Here is a 12,379-nt window from a genome sequence, read left to right on the forward strand (position 1 = left end):
CTGACACGGCAAAGAATATCTACACAATCCCAACAACACTTTACTCAGGAACTAGGATTATTTGTAGGAACTTGATGGGTTTTCACAGGAACCAGGTACCAGGGACTCAATTCAATTCCGGGGAAATTATTTTACCCCCAAAAGGGTCTAGCTGCAGACCTCCAACTTCAGGCCACCTCCGTCGTCAAACTCTTTCTGGTCCCCAGCTCTGAGGCAAGTGACATCTGAAATTGTTGACATCAAGTCATCTTGATTCAGCATGTATATTAACTCCTGTTGAGCAGTGACTTCCAAATGCAAGAAGAGCCTTGTTTTATCATTTAGTTTTTGATTTATAAGTCAGGTTATTTGTCAATCTTTCTAAGTCTTTCTTATAACAGACCTTGGAATTTGACCACATATAAGTTGTCAATTTATACAAAAAACACCCAATAACTAATTGCTAGGGGGACTTTTGCTTTTAAGGATTTCATCCATTTAAGGCCGAAAGTGGAAATCTTATGAATTGCCATTTAAACATTATTTATTGATACGAAAGCACAATTAAATGCTTTCCAACGTAACCCACTGACGCTATTGAAAAGCTCCCTGCTTGGTGGTAGTAACAGAACATGAACTTTGGGGTGGGACTTGCAGCGCTGAACATCTCAGATTGGTCGAGTACTCTAAGCATTTTTTTTCAGCCGTTTCAACATATGCAGTAGCCAACCGATTTTTGTTCACTCCGACAGGCAGTTAATCACGCACAGGGCTCTTACTGCAAACCATAGTGGTAAACAACATTCATAGACCTATAATTATTGCTATCTGTTATATGCCTTGATCATTCATTCATTCAGTCGGTGCTACAAGCCAATGTCATATTGCACTGCGGTATGTGAAAATAGGTGGCTTTTGATTACATGTCAGTTTGCAGTTGTATGGCGACACACTCATTTTGGATACAAACTTTCTCTGAAAGACGTCAAAAAGAAAGAACGTCTCAAATGCATGGATGCATTAAAGAATACACCCCCTTATCATAATTCCCCTCATCTGCAAACTGCCCTTCGCTACATTATTTTACACCTAGATTAAAGATTCCATTATTATGTAATCCTCTAAATACATTGGAAATTGTGATGAAAGTACAGAGCATACGTTCATATTCACTTTAATGAGGTTCAGGATTGGATATATCAGACTTTTACACAGCCGTAATTCTTAATTGGAAATGCAGCATATACTGAGGTAAAAGGAGCATGATTTGCCTTACCTCCGCAGGTCTTAAGACCTTGTCGGAAACACAGACGTGTAAGTGAAAACATTTGTAGAAACATATTTGAAATATTTTCAGTTCATTATGAAAATATGGCGGGACAAACAGGACAATGTTGGGCCACCATATTCTAGGAAAGGAATGGAGAACACTGCTATTTGAAAAGATTTACGTTCGGTGCCTAGTCAGCCACTGAGCTCCCGGCAGCTAATTTCCTTGCAGAGGAGTAGAGTTGGACTTATCTTTAAATGCTACGTTTTCGCAGTTGAATAAAATTATACAATCAATCTGATCGTTTTACAAATGATAGATCGGAATCAATGGTGACTTGGCACACAAATGAAAAAAATGCATAGGCATGGATAGTGGACGGACACCAATGAGACATCAGAAATGACCAAACCTTCATTCACATTGTCTGACCCCTTTATTAGGCACCCATTTCTAAAGCTCTAAGCTTGGTGTTTGTACAACTTCTTGTTTAATTTGAATTGAGTTTAAACATGATCATAAACATATGAAACCACACAATATTCCAATATTTCTGGAAAATAGCATTGGTTAGAAAATAACAGGTGCATAAACAAACGGTACAAACACAAACGGCACCAGCGCTTTCAAAATATGAATCTGCTTTCCATTACAGCCTCGCTTTTTGTGATGTCCGAGTATGTCTGACATCAAATCCCAGCTCGTCCTATATTGTATGTGGGCTGTTGATTATTGAAGAGCAGCCCAGTCTATAATAAACCTGCCTCTTCCCTTTTACACTTATTTACCTCTGGCTGAAACGACAGATTACGACAGCATCTATGAACCGTTTCACAAGAACCCAGGTGGTGAACTGAATTGATTTCCTCAATGCATGCATTTTTACATGCTTACTACAACATCACAAAGGAGAACAAGTCTGCTCTCTCGGAGAATGGGCCACTGTGGTTCTCTGGTTTGGCTCTCCCACCACACAAAGCACTCCACACAATGTTTAGAGGGTGGACACAGTGTGTAATTACACTTTAAGCTAAATTAAAGTGTGTTTCATCAAGGCAAATAGCGGAGGAAGAGTTCAGAAACTCGGCTAGAGCAAAAAGAGGTTATTTCAAACCATCTCCCCATTTGTGCCACCACTCAAAATTGCATGCAGTGTCGGAGCAAGCTGTTGTTGTCTGCGTCTCCATTCGGGCCTTTGGAGAGACGCTTCGCAAATGAGCCAGAGAAAACGGGTGTTCATTGTGGGACTGCTGCTTCCGGAGTTCAGGTATTTTTCCCCATCATGATAGTTGCTTTGCATGCTGGTATCTGCAGCACATACAGAACCGTGTTTGTGACTTTGCATCTAGGAAACTTCTCCAAAATTCTATTTGGAAATATGTTTTTTGAATCGATAGCATTCAAGGCAAATAAATCTACACACACACACACACACACACACACACACACACTCCTTATTTATGTTATACATGGCTGTCTTTTTGCTTTGATCAGGTTCTGAAAACAGTAGCTGGTAACTGAGCCAATGGAAAAATTACTCAATGTTTGCTGCATTAACCTCAGCATCAAGCCTTAAGGGCTAATTATGGTCCCAAGATCCCGCAACGCAATGACCACGCAGACGCACGTGGCGGTGGACGCAAGAAGGGTCCGAAAGGACATAAGGGGTCCGTAACCCCCTTGCGTTGCGTGAACATTAAACCATTTACTCTAACATTTATACTGTAAACCAGTAACTGAACTTACTCCAGTCCCTTTTAATACCACTAGGCACACCAAAGACCACCCTGTATTTCAAAATGCCAGGGTAAGAGATAGATATGATTTTCAAAATGTCCCCTCCCCCCTCCCATCCCCCAATCCGTGGAGATTTAAGGGTCTTACATGACATCAAATCAGTTGGCAGCTCCCTAACAACTAGGGCCCTAAGCCCTTTTGGTCTGTCTTTGATTACACTAAGTGCACAGAGGCCAGATGCGACACCAGGACCTGTCATCTGTTAGCTCGTCTACAGGACAACGACTCCGGAAGAGAGGAGGGGGTTGGGTGGGGGTTATGATGTGTGGGTGTGGTTGTTTGGATGCGAGAGGCAGGAGGAGGGGACTTCAAATTTTGAAAATCACTGCTGCTCATTTTGAAAATGACAACTGCTGACTGAAAATATAGTCCCTCCACTGTGCTCCAAACCTACCGTTAGCCATTTTCCAAACTGGCATTTAAGCTCCACAAATCTAAGCCTTAAAACTAATTAAATACAATATTAATTACATATTACTGATATGTGAAAACTTATGAAAATGTATTTCAATAACAAAGGGAAATGTAATTTCATTGTTTTACTTTGGGTGTTAGACTAAGAAATACAATTCTATAAATGTTTTCGATTGGTTTATCTATAGTCCACACAGTAAGATATGTTGAGAGCAGTAAACCAATTTTTTTAGAGAAAAACATGTTTTTTCTGCCACAGTGAACCTACTCTAAGCGATTCGTGAGAAACACTTTTCAATAGCCAATCGATTGTATACGGAGCACTAGTACACGTTGAATCGGTGTTGGGCTACAATTTGGCCGATTACTCTGCAAGCCTTACCATTACAGCAGTAACTTAATTTATAATGGAATTTCAAAAAAAGAAATCTCCTGCCGCGCTCAGCACAATACAAGCCTGCACTGTGTGCATTTGTTAAATAATTGATACGGACTCCCAGTGTACCCTAATCTTTGTATGAAATCAGTGTTGCGAGTGCACCATGCAGAAGGAGGGGGCAACACCGACCACTGTTCAAAGAACAACACAACCTCGTCGGCTGAGTTCCCCGCATCAGAGGTAGTCCAATTCATTTCACAAATACGGTGGAAGGAAAAAAGCATGTTTGTTCTGCACCGATTTCATGGACAAAACGTACCCCGGATTATGTCTGCAGGATAATCCATATTGTGACAAACACGCGCATCTAATCTACATATTATTCTTAAAACAAAAAAGCTCCGGGAGGAGGAGAGCGGCATTGTCTAGGGTAGTTGGAGTTTCCAACAAAACGTCCTAACAGAATCCCCTCGTCTTTATAGTACCGTTACATATACTATAAACACGGTAATTACCTCAGCTTTGAACATGTATATCAATTATTTTGAATCATAAAGTGGTCCTGTTTGAAACATTCGATCTAGAGAAGTCTGCTTAAAGCGTACCTCCCCCATCCCCAGTTACAACATATACGATAATGTGCGTGGTGATGATGGTGCGCATCCCAGTCCAGAATACTATTTGTTTACTCCATTTTTGTTCCTTCAAAAGGCGAAAGTAAAACATGTAGACCCGTCTTTTAGCAACACACACGGGTTTCAACAGTCGTACCATAGGCTTTGAATAATCATATCTGAATAAAATGTAGGCATGTCACGCATCCCGCGAAGATCACATTATATGGCACAGTGGGAACAACGTCGTCAAGCCATTTTTCGAGTAATGCTTGGCCATACAGGTCACGATGTCCACAGAGCTTCAGTACCCAAACACCGTTATTTTTTCACATCCACACACTGGCTACAAGATCAAGTTAGTCTTTCCAATCTCAGGTTCAGTAAAGAAACTAAATCGAAACGTAGTTCAATGTTCACAAGGAAATTGGATTCAACTGCTAATTCCCCCATCGCCGCACTATCTGACCAGACTACAGCAGAAGAGCAGACCCAGGAGCAGAAGCCTGCTCGGTCCATGCATCGTCCTCCTCACCACATACACACGGCACCACAAAAGTAACTCCGCTGACGAGAGTCGGGGTCAGAACAACGGAGAGAAAATATAAATTCAAATCAACACCACATATGAGAGAGATTAACGCAAAACCGACGTAAAGCGGTGTGATTCCCGTTCATCAGAGTTGACGGTGCAGAAAGAGGCAAAGCGCTGACGAGGAACGGTAATGGTGAGCGGACCAAAGTGATTCATACGAGGTTGCATGAGCGACATAAACATCTGCAATGGCCGTTTAAACAAATGGCAACAGCCCAAGAACCAGACCCAATTTGTGGGTTTATTTCAGTATTCCTAGTGGTCGCCTTATACGATATCCCAACTTTGCGGTTGGTCTTAAAAATGTCTCACTTTTCCCAAATAACATCCATCCACAAACTCAACAGACCGCGTCCATGAAAACTTGCCCCTAGACGTCGATAACGTTATTTCGCCTTTATCCAATGAAGTTCCACAGAAAATACATCTATCCAACGAAAAACCACAGGGTCTTAATCCTACCTTTGTGAAGAGCCGCCGGAACCAGGAATAAAAAGAGAAAAGTAGCGAGAGAGCCGTTGCCAGTGATCGCCATGTTGGACACCTGCTTCAGTATGGCAGAACGAGGGGAGACTTCACCTCGCGCTGCGAGATCGCTTAATGAGATGCAGGAGAGGGCGGGGACCGTTTAATCCGCCGCGCGCTTCCCTTGTATTAAGGATTATATGGATGGCAAATTATATAGATGCAAAACAATGTATTTTTAAAAAAAACATCATTCACTAAATGAGACGTAAAATCTCTATCTTACTGTTTTATTTCGGGTTTTGTTGTTCTTGTTGTTCTCGTTTGTGGGGAGGCAGGGGTGTCATGTTGTAGCCTCTATTTTAATAAAAAATGTGGCAAAATGTAAAATGTTAACTATTGAACACACATGTTTACTGCTTATTAGGTCTACTACTTTAACTGGTAGGCCTACCATCTAGCTAGATGACCATTGGTTTAAATTCCTATCGTAAAACAAACGTTGTCACTCATTTGGCATTTTTTGCTTTATATGCACGTGACGTAGGCTATACCTATTCAATTATGCAAAAAGTGACTTGCCAAAATGCATCACCCTTTTGCGACTATGGAACAATCCACACGATCACATTATTTATATATTTTCATATGACGGAATATGTCTTCATGGTGCAAACATCAGGCTAAATGAACATGAAATAGCCATCGCTATCGGTTGGTATCATGTCCCACTTTGCATATTGAGCTAAAGTTCATGCTTTCAATCTGCTTTAATTGGAATAAAAACGTATTTATGGTAAGACAAAACATACCCGGACCAATTAAGGTCTGGCAACAAAAGACTGCAATTTTTGTTAAGGGATTGAATACAGCGAAAATGTACTACTTTGTTACTCTGTGCTCCAGCTGTTTGTGAATGAGGTCAGTGACGTAAACACCTGCCCATAGTGGAAGCACAAGCACTTCGTCCCCTATGCTAGCTTAACCACTGTTAAACTATAGTTTAGCAGTGTGCACAGGCATTATCTTGATGAAAGAGCAAGGAATATTGGATTCAGGTAGTACTGTTTGCACCTCACTGTGTACCAGGCCCCATAACAACTGCTTTGTATTTATTGGTTGTGGTACTGCTGTGCAGAGAAATCATTCCACTTAACGACTCGCCCAGGATGGCTGCCACTTGTTTATCAACTGGTAAGTTTAGGCTTTTTAAAAAGGAAACGTCCTTACTTAGAAAAGTTTACTTGTAAAGTTGTCGCTCAGGGCTTCAACATTACCGCATTATGCAATAATGTAATAATGTGTCCCTTCATGCTTTTTTCTTTGAGGTGAGGGAAATAATCAACTGGAAAAGTTGTCCTACTCCATTGGTCCTTACAGTGTTAGAAGAAGATGTTGATCATGTTGATTAAAGGGTAATCATGTTAGGCTGTATTATCTGTAATTATGTTCCCACTCGCTGAGGTACGGGCTATTGGATGATCATTATGCCTCAACCGAGCATTGACTCAATTAATCCAATCTTTGTGATTGTTTAATTCCCCCCTCCCCCCCTTGCTTTCATAGCAAAAAAACATCCAAAGTGTTTATTTCTACTTATTTCATATTCGTTTTTTCTACTTGCTCGATGCTGCAAAATTCTGCAAAACTTTCTTTTTGATAATTACATATTTCTATACTCAATTATTCACGCTTCCAAGAGAATAATTAACCTTGATTAACATTCATCTCTAATGGGAGTTTTATTGAGACATGTCTGTCTTCCAACTGTGTGTGTGTGTGTGTGTGTGTGCGTGTGCGTGTGCGTGTGTGTGTGCGTGTGTGTGTGTGTGTGTGTGTGTGTGTGTGGTATGAGAGTCTGCTGGGAAAGTAATGTGGAGTTAAGCCGCAGAAAGTAGGACTTCAAGGTAAATCCCATTCTACCTTGAGTTTAAATAGAAACCTATTATAGATAATATCATAGTTCAAGCTGCTTTAATTTCTCTTTAACAGAGAAAATGTCATATCAATATAACAATCAATTATCTTCTATTGTCTATCTATATCTTATATTGACAGATATATTAAACAACCATTTTTGTTCCTGGTTTTATGACGTCTTTATCAAGCAAAGTTTATGTATATATATTTTAATGCATCACCAAGAATGTCCATCAACAGAAAAACAATTTCTGTCAAAACAATACACAAGAAAAAAGAATGCAACTAAGCTCTGCGATATATTTGCACTTGCCTATCTAAAGAAACCTTGTTTGGATTCTGGAATAGAGAATGGGTTAGAGAATGTCTGGAAAAATAATTACATGAAATACAATGATTCCAACTCTTTCTTATCAGAAGTAAAAGATCAAACATTAGATGAGGAACTGTCCTGATGTCTTCTTCCATGCCGTCCACTCTGCCCACAAGCGCTATTGCATTATATAGTTCATTGATCCTCTCCAGTTGATTTTGATTTCCTATTCATGCCTTTGATGTGGGACAGACCTTAAAAATTCTGTTTGTGCACAGTCCATACCTTTGGTGTGTCAGGGCAACTTGGCAGGGCAGTAGTCTGACAAGCCAAGCACTGGCCTCCTCCTCCCCCTGGAAAGAGCCAGAGGTAGCATTAGGTTCAACTTGTTCAAAGGGAGCTTTTAGCCATTTTAGCACTACCCACCATGGCACCAGCATACCTAGTGGTATGGATCTCTTCTAAGTTAATTAGTAGAGGCTATCTATAAAGATAGATAGACAGATGGATAGAGCTAGCGAGAGAGCGAGAGCGAGAGAGACAGAGAGAGAGAGAGAGAGAGCTTAAACCAAAAGCTCAACGATCATTTTATCTGACATCCTCTTTTTCCTTGAACACTTTTCAATGTGAATATAAACCCATGAAGTGATATAATACAAAACAAGAATGCAGTATAGAAATTGTAATAAGGAAATTAATCTAAGTCTTACAGAAAACGTCACGTGAATAACTGCTGGGAACAGCATTGTTTGTGTATATGTGTTCATGTGTAATGACAATGTTTGATGAAGCAGGGCAAAGATTATATATGCATTGCAGTCTGTACACAGAAACAGAGAAGACATTGATTCAAGATGTGTCCCCAATGTATAAGAAACAACAGAGGTTGGTAATATCAAACAGCCATGTGCATAGAAATACTACCAAATCCAGGACTTTTAGTTTACTGGTATATCAATTCTGCCAAGTCCATGACTTTTATTATACTGGTATAGAAATGCTACCACATATAGGACTTTTACTTTACTGGTATAGAAATACTCAAATGTCCAGGACTTTTATTATACTTTACAATACTATTTTATGCGTTTTGTTCAAAATAGCCTAATTGAGTCTGCGGCACCTCAATGGTCACTGCTGCTGTAGTTATCTCATGCCTTTTCTTTAAATATGTAGATCATTTTTTCTTACTTATTCTCCTTCACTAATAATCATAATAATGCAAGATGCTTGATTAAAAATGTATCCCAATGGGCCTCAATTGCTACTTTTCCATCCTCTAATGCATAATGTATGGTTGTCATTCAGAATCGTTCCATCAATAGGTTTGCATTTGTTGGGAAGGGTGTTTGCATTGATTGACAGTTTGCTCCAGAGCTTTTTCTCTGACTGTCAAACATTGCTTTGAAAGTATGGGTGAAGTCATTGCTCCTACCTGCATATATCTTATAAACTCCATGGTGGTGACTCGCAAGACCGAACCATTCATTTCCCAGAGGCCCTAATGTGACTCTAAGTTTCACTTTAATTTTCCTGAGTGCTCCCCATCTCATGCTCGCTAGTTCCACCCTGCGACTTTGCAGTTTTCGATGCTATATACGCACAACTCACACACTGGGCAAGAAACATCGACACTGGGGTGGTCCTTAATTCCATGTTTAGTAAGAAACGTATTTTTGTGGGGGGGGGGGGGGGGGGGGGGGGATTTGCTGGGAAAATGGGGAAAAGGAAAGAGTGAGTCTGTCGTAATTCTGCTCTGAAGAATGGCCCTCTATACACTTGGGCTTGCTCAATCAGTAACAATTTTGACTTGTTAAAAACATAAAATGATTAGACTGAGAAGCAGACTTTGTCAGTAGGAAATATAGCCGTTATTGTCTGAAACCAGGCAATTTCAAACAATCACATTTTTGGATGTTTTGTCAGCCAAATTAAGCATCTATCTGCCATTTCTTTGACAGATAGGATATTGTAGATGTTGGTAAATTCAGAATGTCAATAATAAGACAAAATCAAATATAAAATAATATATTATTTTCTTCTTATGTGGAGACACAAATAATTACTTTTCTTACTCGAGAAACCTTCAAATATTGAATACCCTTTTTTAAATTTTCAGAGGAAACTTTCATTTTTAATGGATAGTTGTTTTGAACATGGGCTGCAGTGAATGAGTAACAAAATCACTTGTGCGACTTTGCAGAACCAGCTTGTCAATGCATTAACATGCAAACCAGTTATGCGTACTTTTGCTGTATGTTATTGGTGTTATAAGCTCCGCCTAAGCCATATCTATTGAGAATGACAGAGTAGGTTGCATCCTACTCTAAAACTGAATCAGACACAATACAGTAGAATGAGTTAGAAATGGTCTCTCTGGTCCGTTCAATTTTGATTACACTTCTTCACTCCAATTCTACCAACAAGAGGTTCGGTCAAGAACCAGAAGAGCGATAGAGAGAACCGCTCAACATATTGGCTGCTGGGAAAGAGCGTCAGGGTTTCTTCTCCACTGCTGATCTATATATCCCAGCTGCCACCTGGAAACAGTCAGCATGAGCCACACCCACAACCAACCATCAGTCACACCCACTAATTAATTCACCCAATCAACCGTCACTCTCACTGACAAATACAACAGACTGGCACACAAAGAGATATACTGAACAGAAGGAGAAAGACAAGCACAAAGACACACAAAGAACCAGGGTCTGGCACAACCTTAACGTCTTCCTGCCTCAAGTCAGTGGTATAGGCTATTTCCTGTTAAACATGAAAGCCATTTCATGTTAGGAGGCGTAGCTTGCCATTCTTACTGACATAGACACATTGTAGTTTCATACTTTGGAGGACAACTTTAGTTTCTAGGTTGTTATTTTTTTTTTTTTTGTGTTTTTGTTATTTATAAATGTAGGCATATTTTAGATTCACCCACGCACAACCAAAAATGTCCCTAATGTGTTCTATGTTTAGATTTAGCTAATAAGCCATTCCAGAGGGTTGACTTCCAATACAGGGGAGAACTTTTTTTTCTGAACCTGGGATGTGTAGATCTCAGTGGCAGGTTGCAAAGGTAGCTCCGCCAAACAACATTCAGCCTAAAATGGGTTGGACCATTCTCTTATGCGGAGTGAAGGCATCATGGGGACAATGCATCGGTTTTAAGGCATCCAAGGTGTCTTTGATAAGCAGTACCTTGTAAAAACAAGGAAACAAATAGCCATGGCTTATCAGAGGAGAGGTTTTGGGGAAACAGAAGGCTCCCCTGTGTCTAAAGTGTTCTGGAGAATAAATGAAAGAGGAATGCAATCAGCTCCGTCGCCCTGATTAACGACGAGTCTCGGTAGGAGGCCACCGTGGTGTACTGTGTGACCTATGGACCCCTCCCTAATGTTTTGAAATCCCTGCCATAACAGACAACAAGGCCCTCCTCTCCTCTCCGACATGCTGAATCAATACCAGCGGGCCTGGAAAGTCAACACAAGGGCTTTCCACTTAATGAAATCTTGCTGCCTTTTTTGCTATTGATTGCATCAGGTCCTTTGTACCTCTCTGCAAAAAATATCAAAGTAAGTAATTTGATTTGGAGCAAACACTATGATGCATATTTCTGTCCTAGCATTCAGGCTTTTAAACAGCAGGGAATCAGATTAATAAGAAATAAGAAATATTTCCAGAAAGTGGAGCTGTTGTTGACGGAGGTGATGGTGAGGGCTGGACAACCCAAAATATGCATTGCTTACAATTCTAGATGGTGTTGATGGTAAGACAGGTACAAAAGGTGCGATATAGTTTTGGTTGAATAAAGTTAGTGTGCATACGTTTTTGCCCACGCTTACTCTATTGATTGTGAGCTTCTCTTGTAGAGAAGTATCAGACAATCCAATGGTGGGATGGTCCAAAATTGGAGCAAGCTGCAGAAATGCCATGCAATCTTTTGGTATCACTCCCTCTACCACAATAAACCTGATCTACCTCCTTGCTCCTGAGGGAACAAGGGGTTAGAAAACCAGTTAGAAATTTAGATCATCAGTAGAGGGTGATGAGATATGAGGCGAGTCAGCTGGCAATGTGAAGCCTTAAGTTTAAGTATGTGTGTGTGTGTGTGTGTGTGTGTGTGTGTGTGTGTGTGTGTGTGTGTGTGTGCGTGTGTGCATGTGTGTGTGTGTGTGTGTGCGTGTATGGCACTGCTTTGTGATCAAACCAATTGTAAATCCCTTGCGTTAGAAGGTTTTAGCGAATTTGAGAAAAGTGTTAATTGTTAGTTATCGCCATCCATGTCTTCCCACCATCTGATGTCTAGTCAGGTTGTCTGCGGTCGGAGCCCAACTCCTATATGTAACAAACGTGAGGCAGGGAGCAGAGTCCATAGCAGGCTTACACATCTTGACTATTCACACATGTAACACCGGATATTGTTTTTTGTATTTTCAGCACTGCTGGAAGGTATAATCGTTTTTTCAAAGCATTTCAATATGATGTTGAACTCCCAGAAAGAAAGGATATGACGTTGTTCATTATAACCATGGGCAAAGCAGTTGTTAACACATTTTTTTACTGCAACCTGCAGTGTGATTCAAAGTGGTTTTACACACCAGTCACATCCATCTTTGTTACCTGGCTGTCTTTGGAA

General features: G+C 40.4%; 1 protein-coding gene across 6 annotated transcripts in view; it reads right to left on the reverse strand.

Moving 5' to 3' along the window:
* The window catches only part of cadm1a (cell adhesion molecule 1a), a 276,780-nt gene extending 271,148 nt beyond the window's left edge, over positions 1 to 5,632 (reverse strand). For all 6 annotated transcript variants that reach the window (XM_060057032.1, XM_060057035.1, XM_060057034.1 and 3 more), the window contains exon 1: positions 5,511 to 5,632. In XM_060057032.1, coding sequence (XP_059913015.1) covers positions 5,511 to 5,583 — 73 coding nt within the window. In that variant the 5' untranslated portion in view covers positions 5,584 to 5,632. The remainder of the gene's footprint in view (positions 1 to 5,510) is intronic.
* Positions 5,633 to 12,379: the final 6,747 nt, after the last annotated feature.

Source organism: Gadus macrocephalus, chromosome 7 (assembly GCF_031168955.1).
Source record: "Gadus macrocephalus chromosome 7, ASM3116895v1".
In the NCBI taxonomy this organism is placed as follows: Eukaryota; Metazoa; Chordata; class Actinopteri; order Gadiformes; family Gadidae; genus Gadus; species Gadus macrocephalus.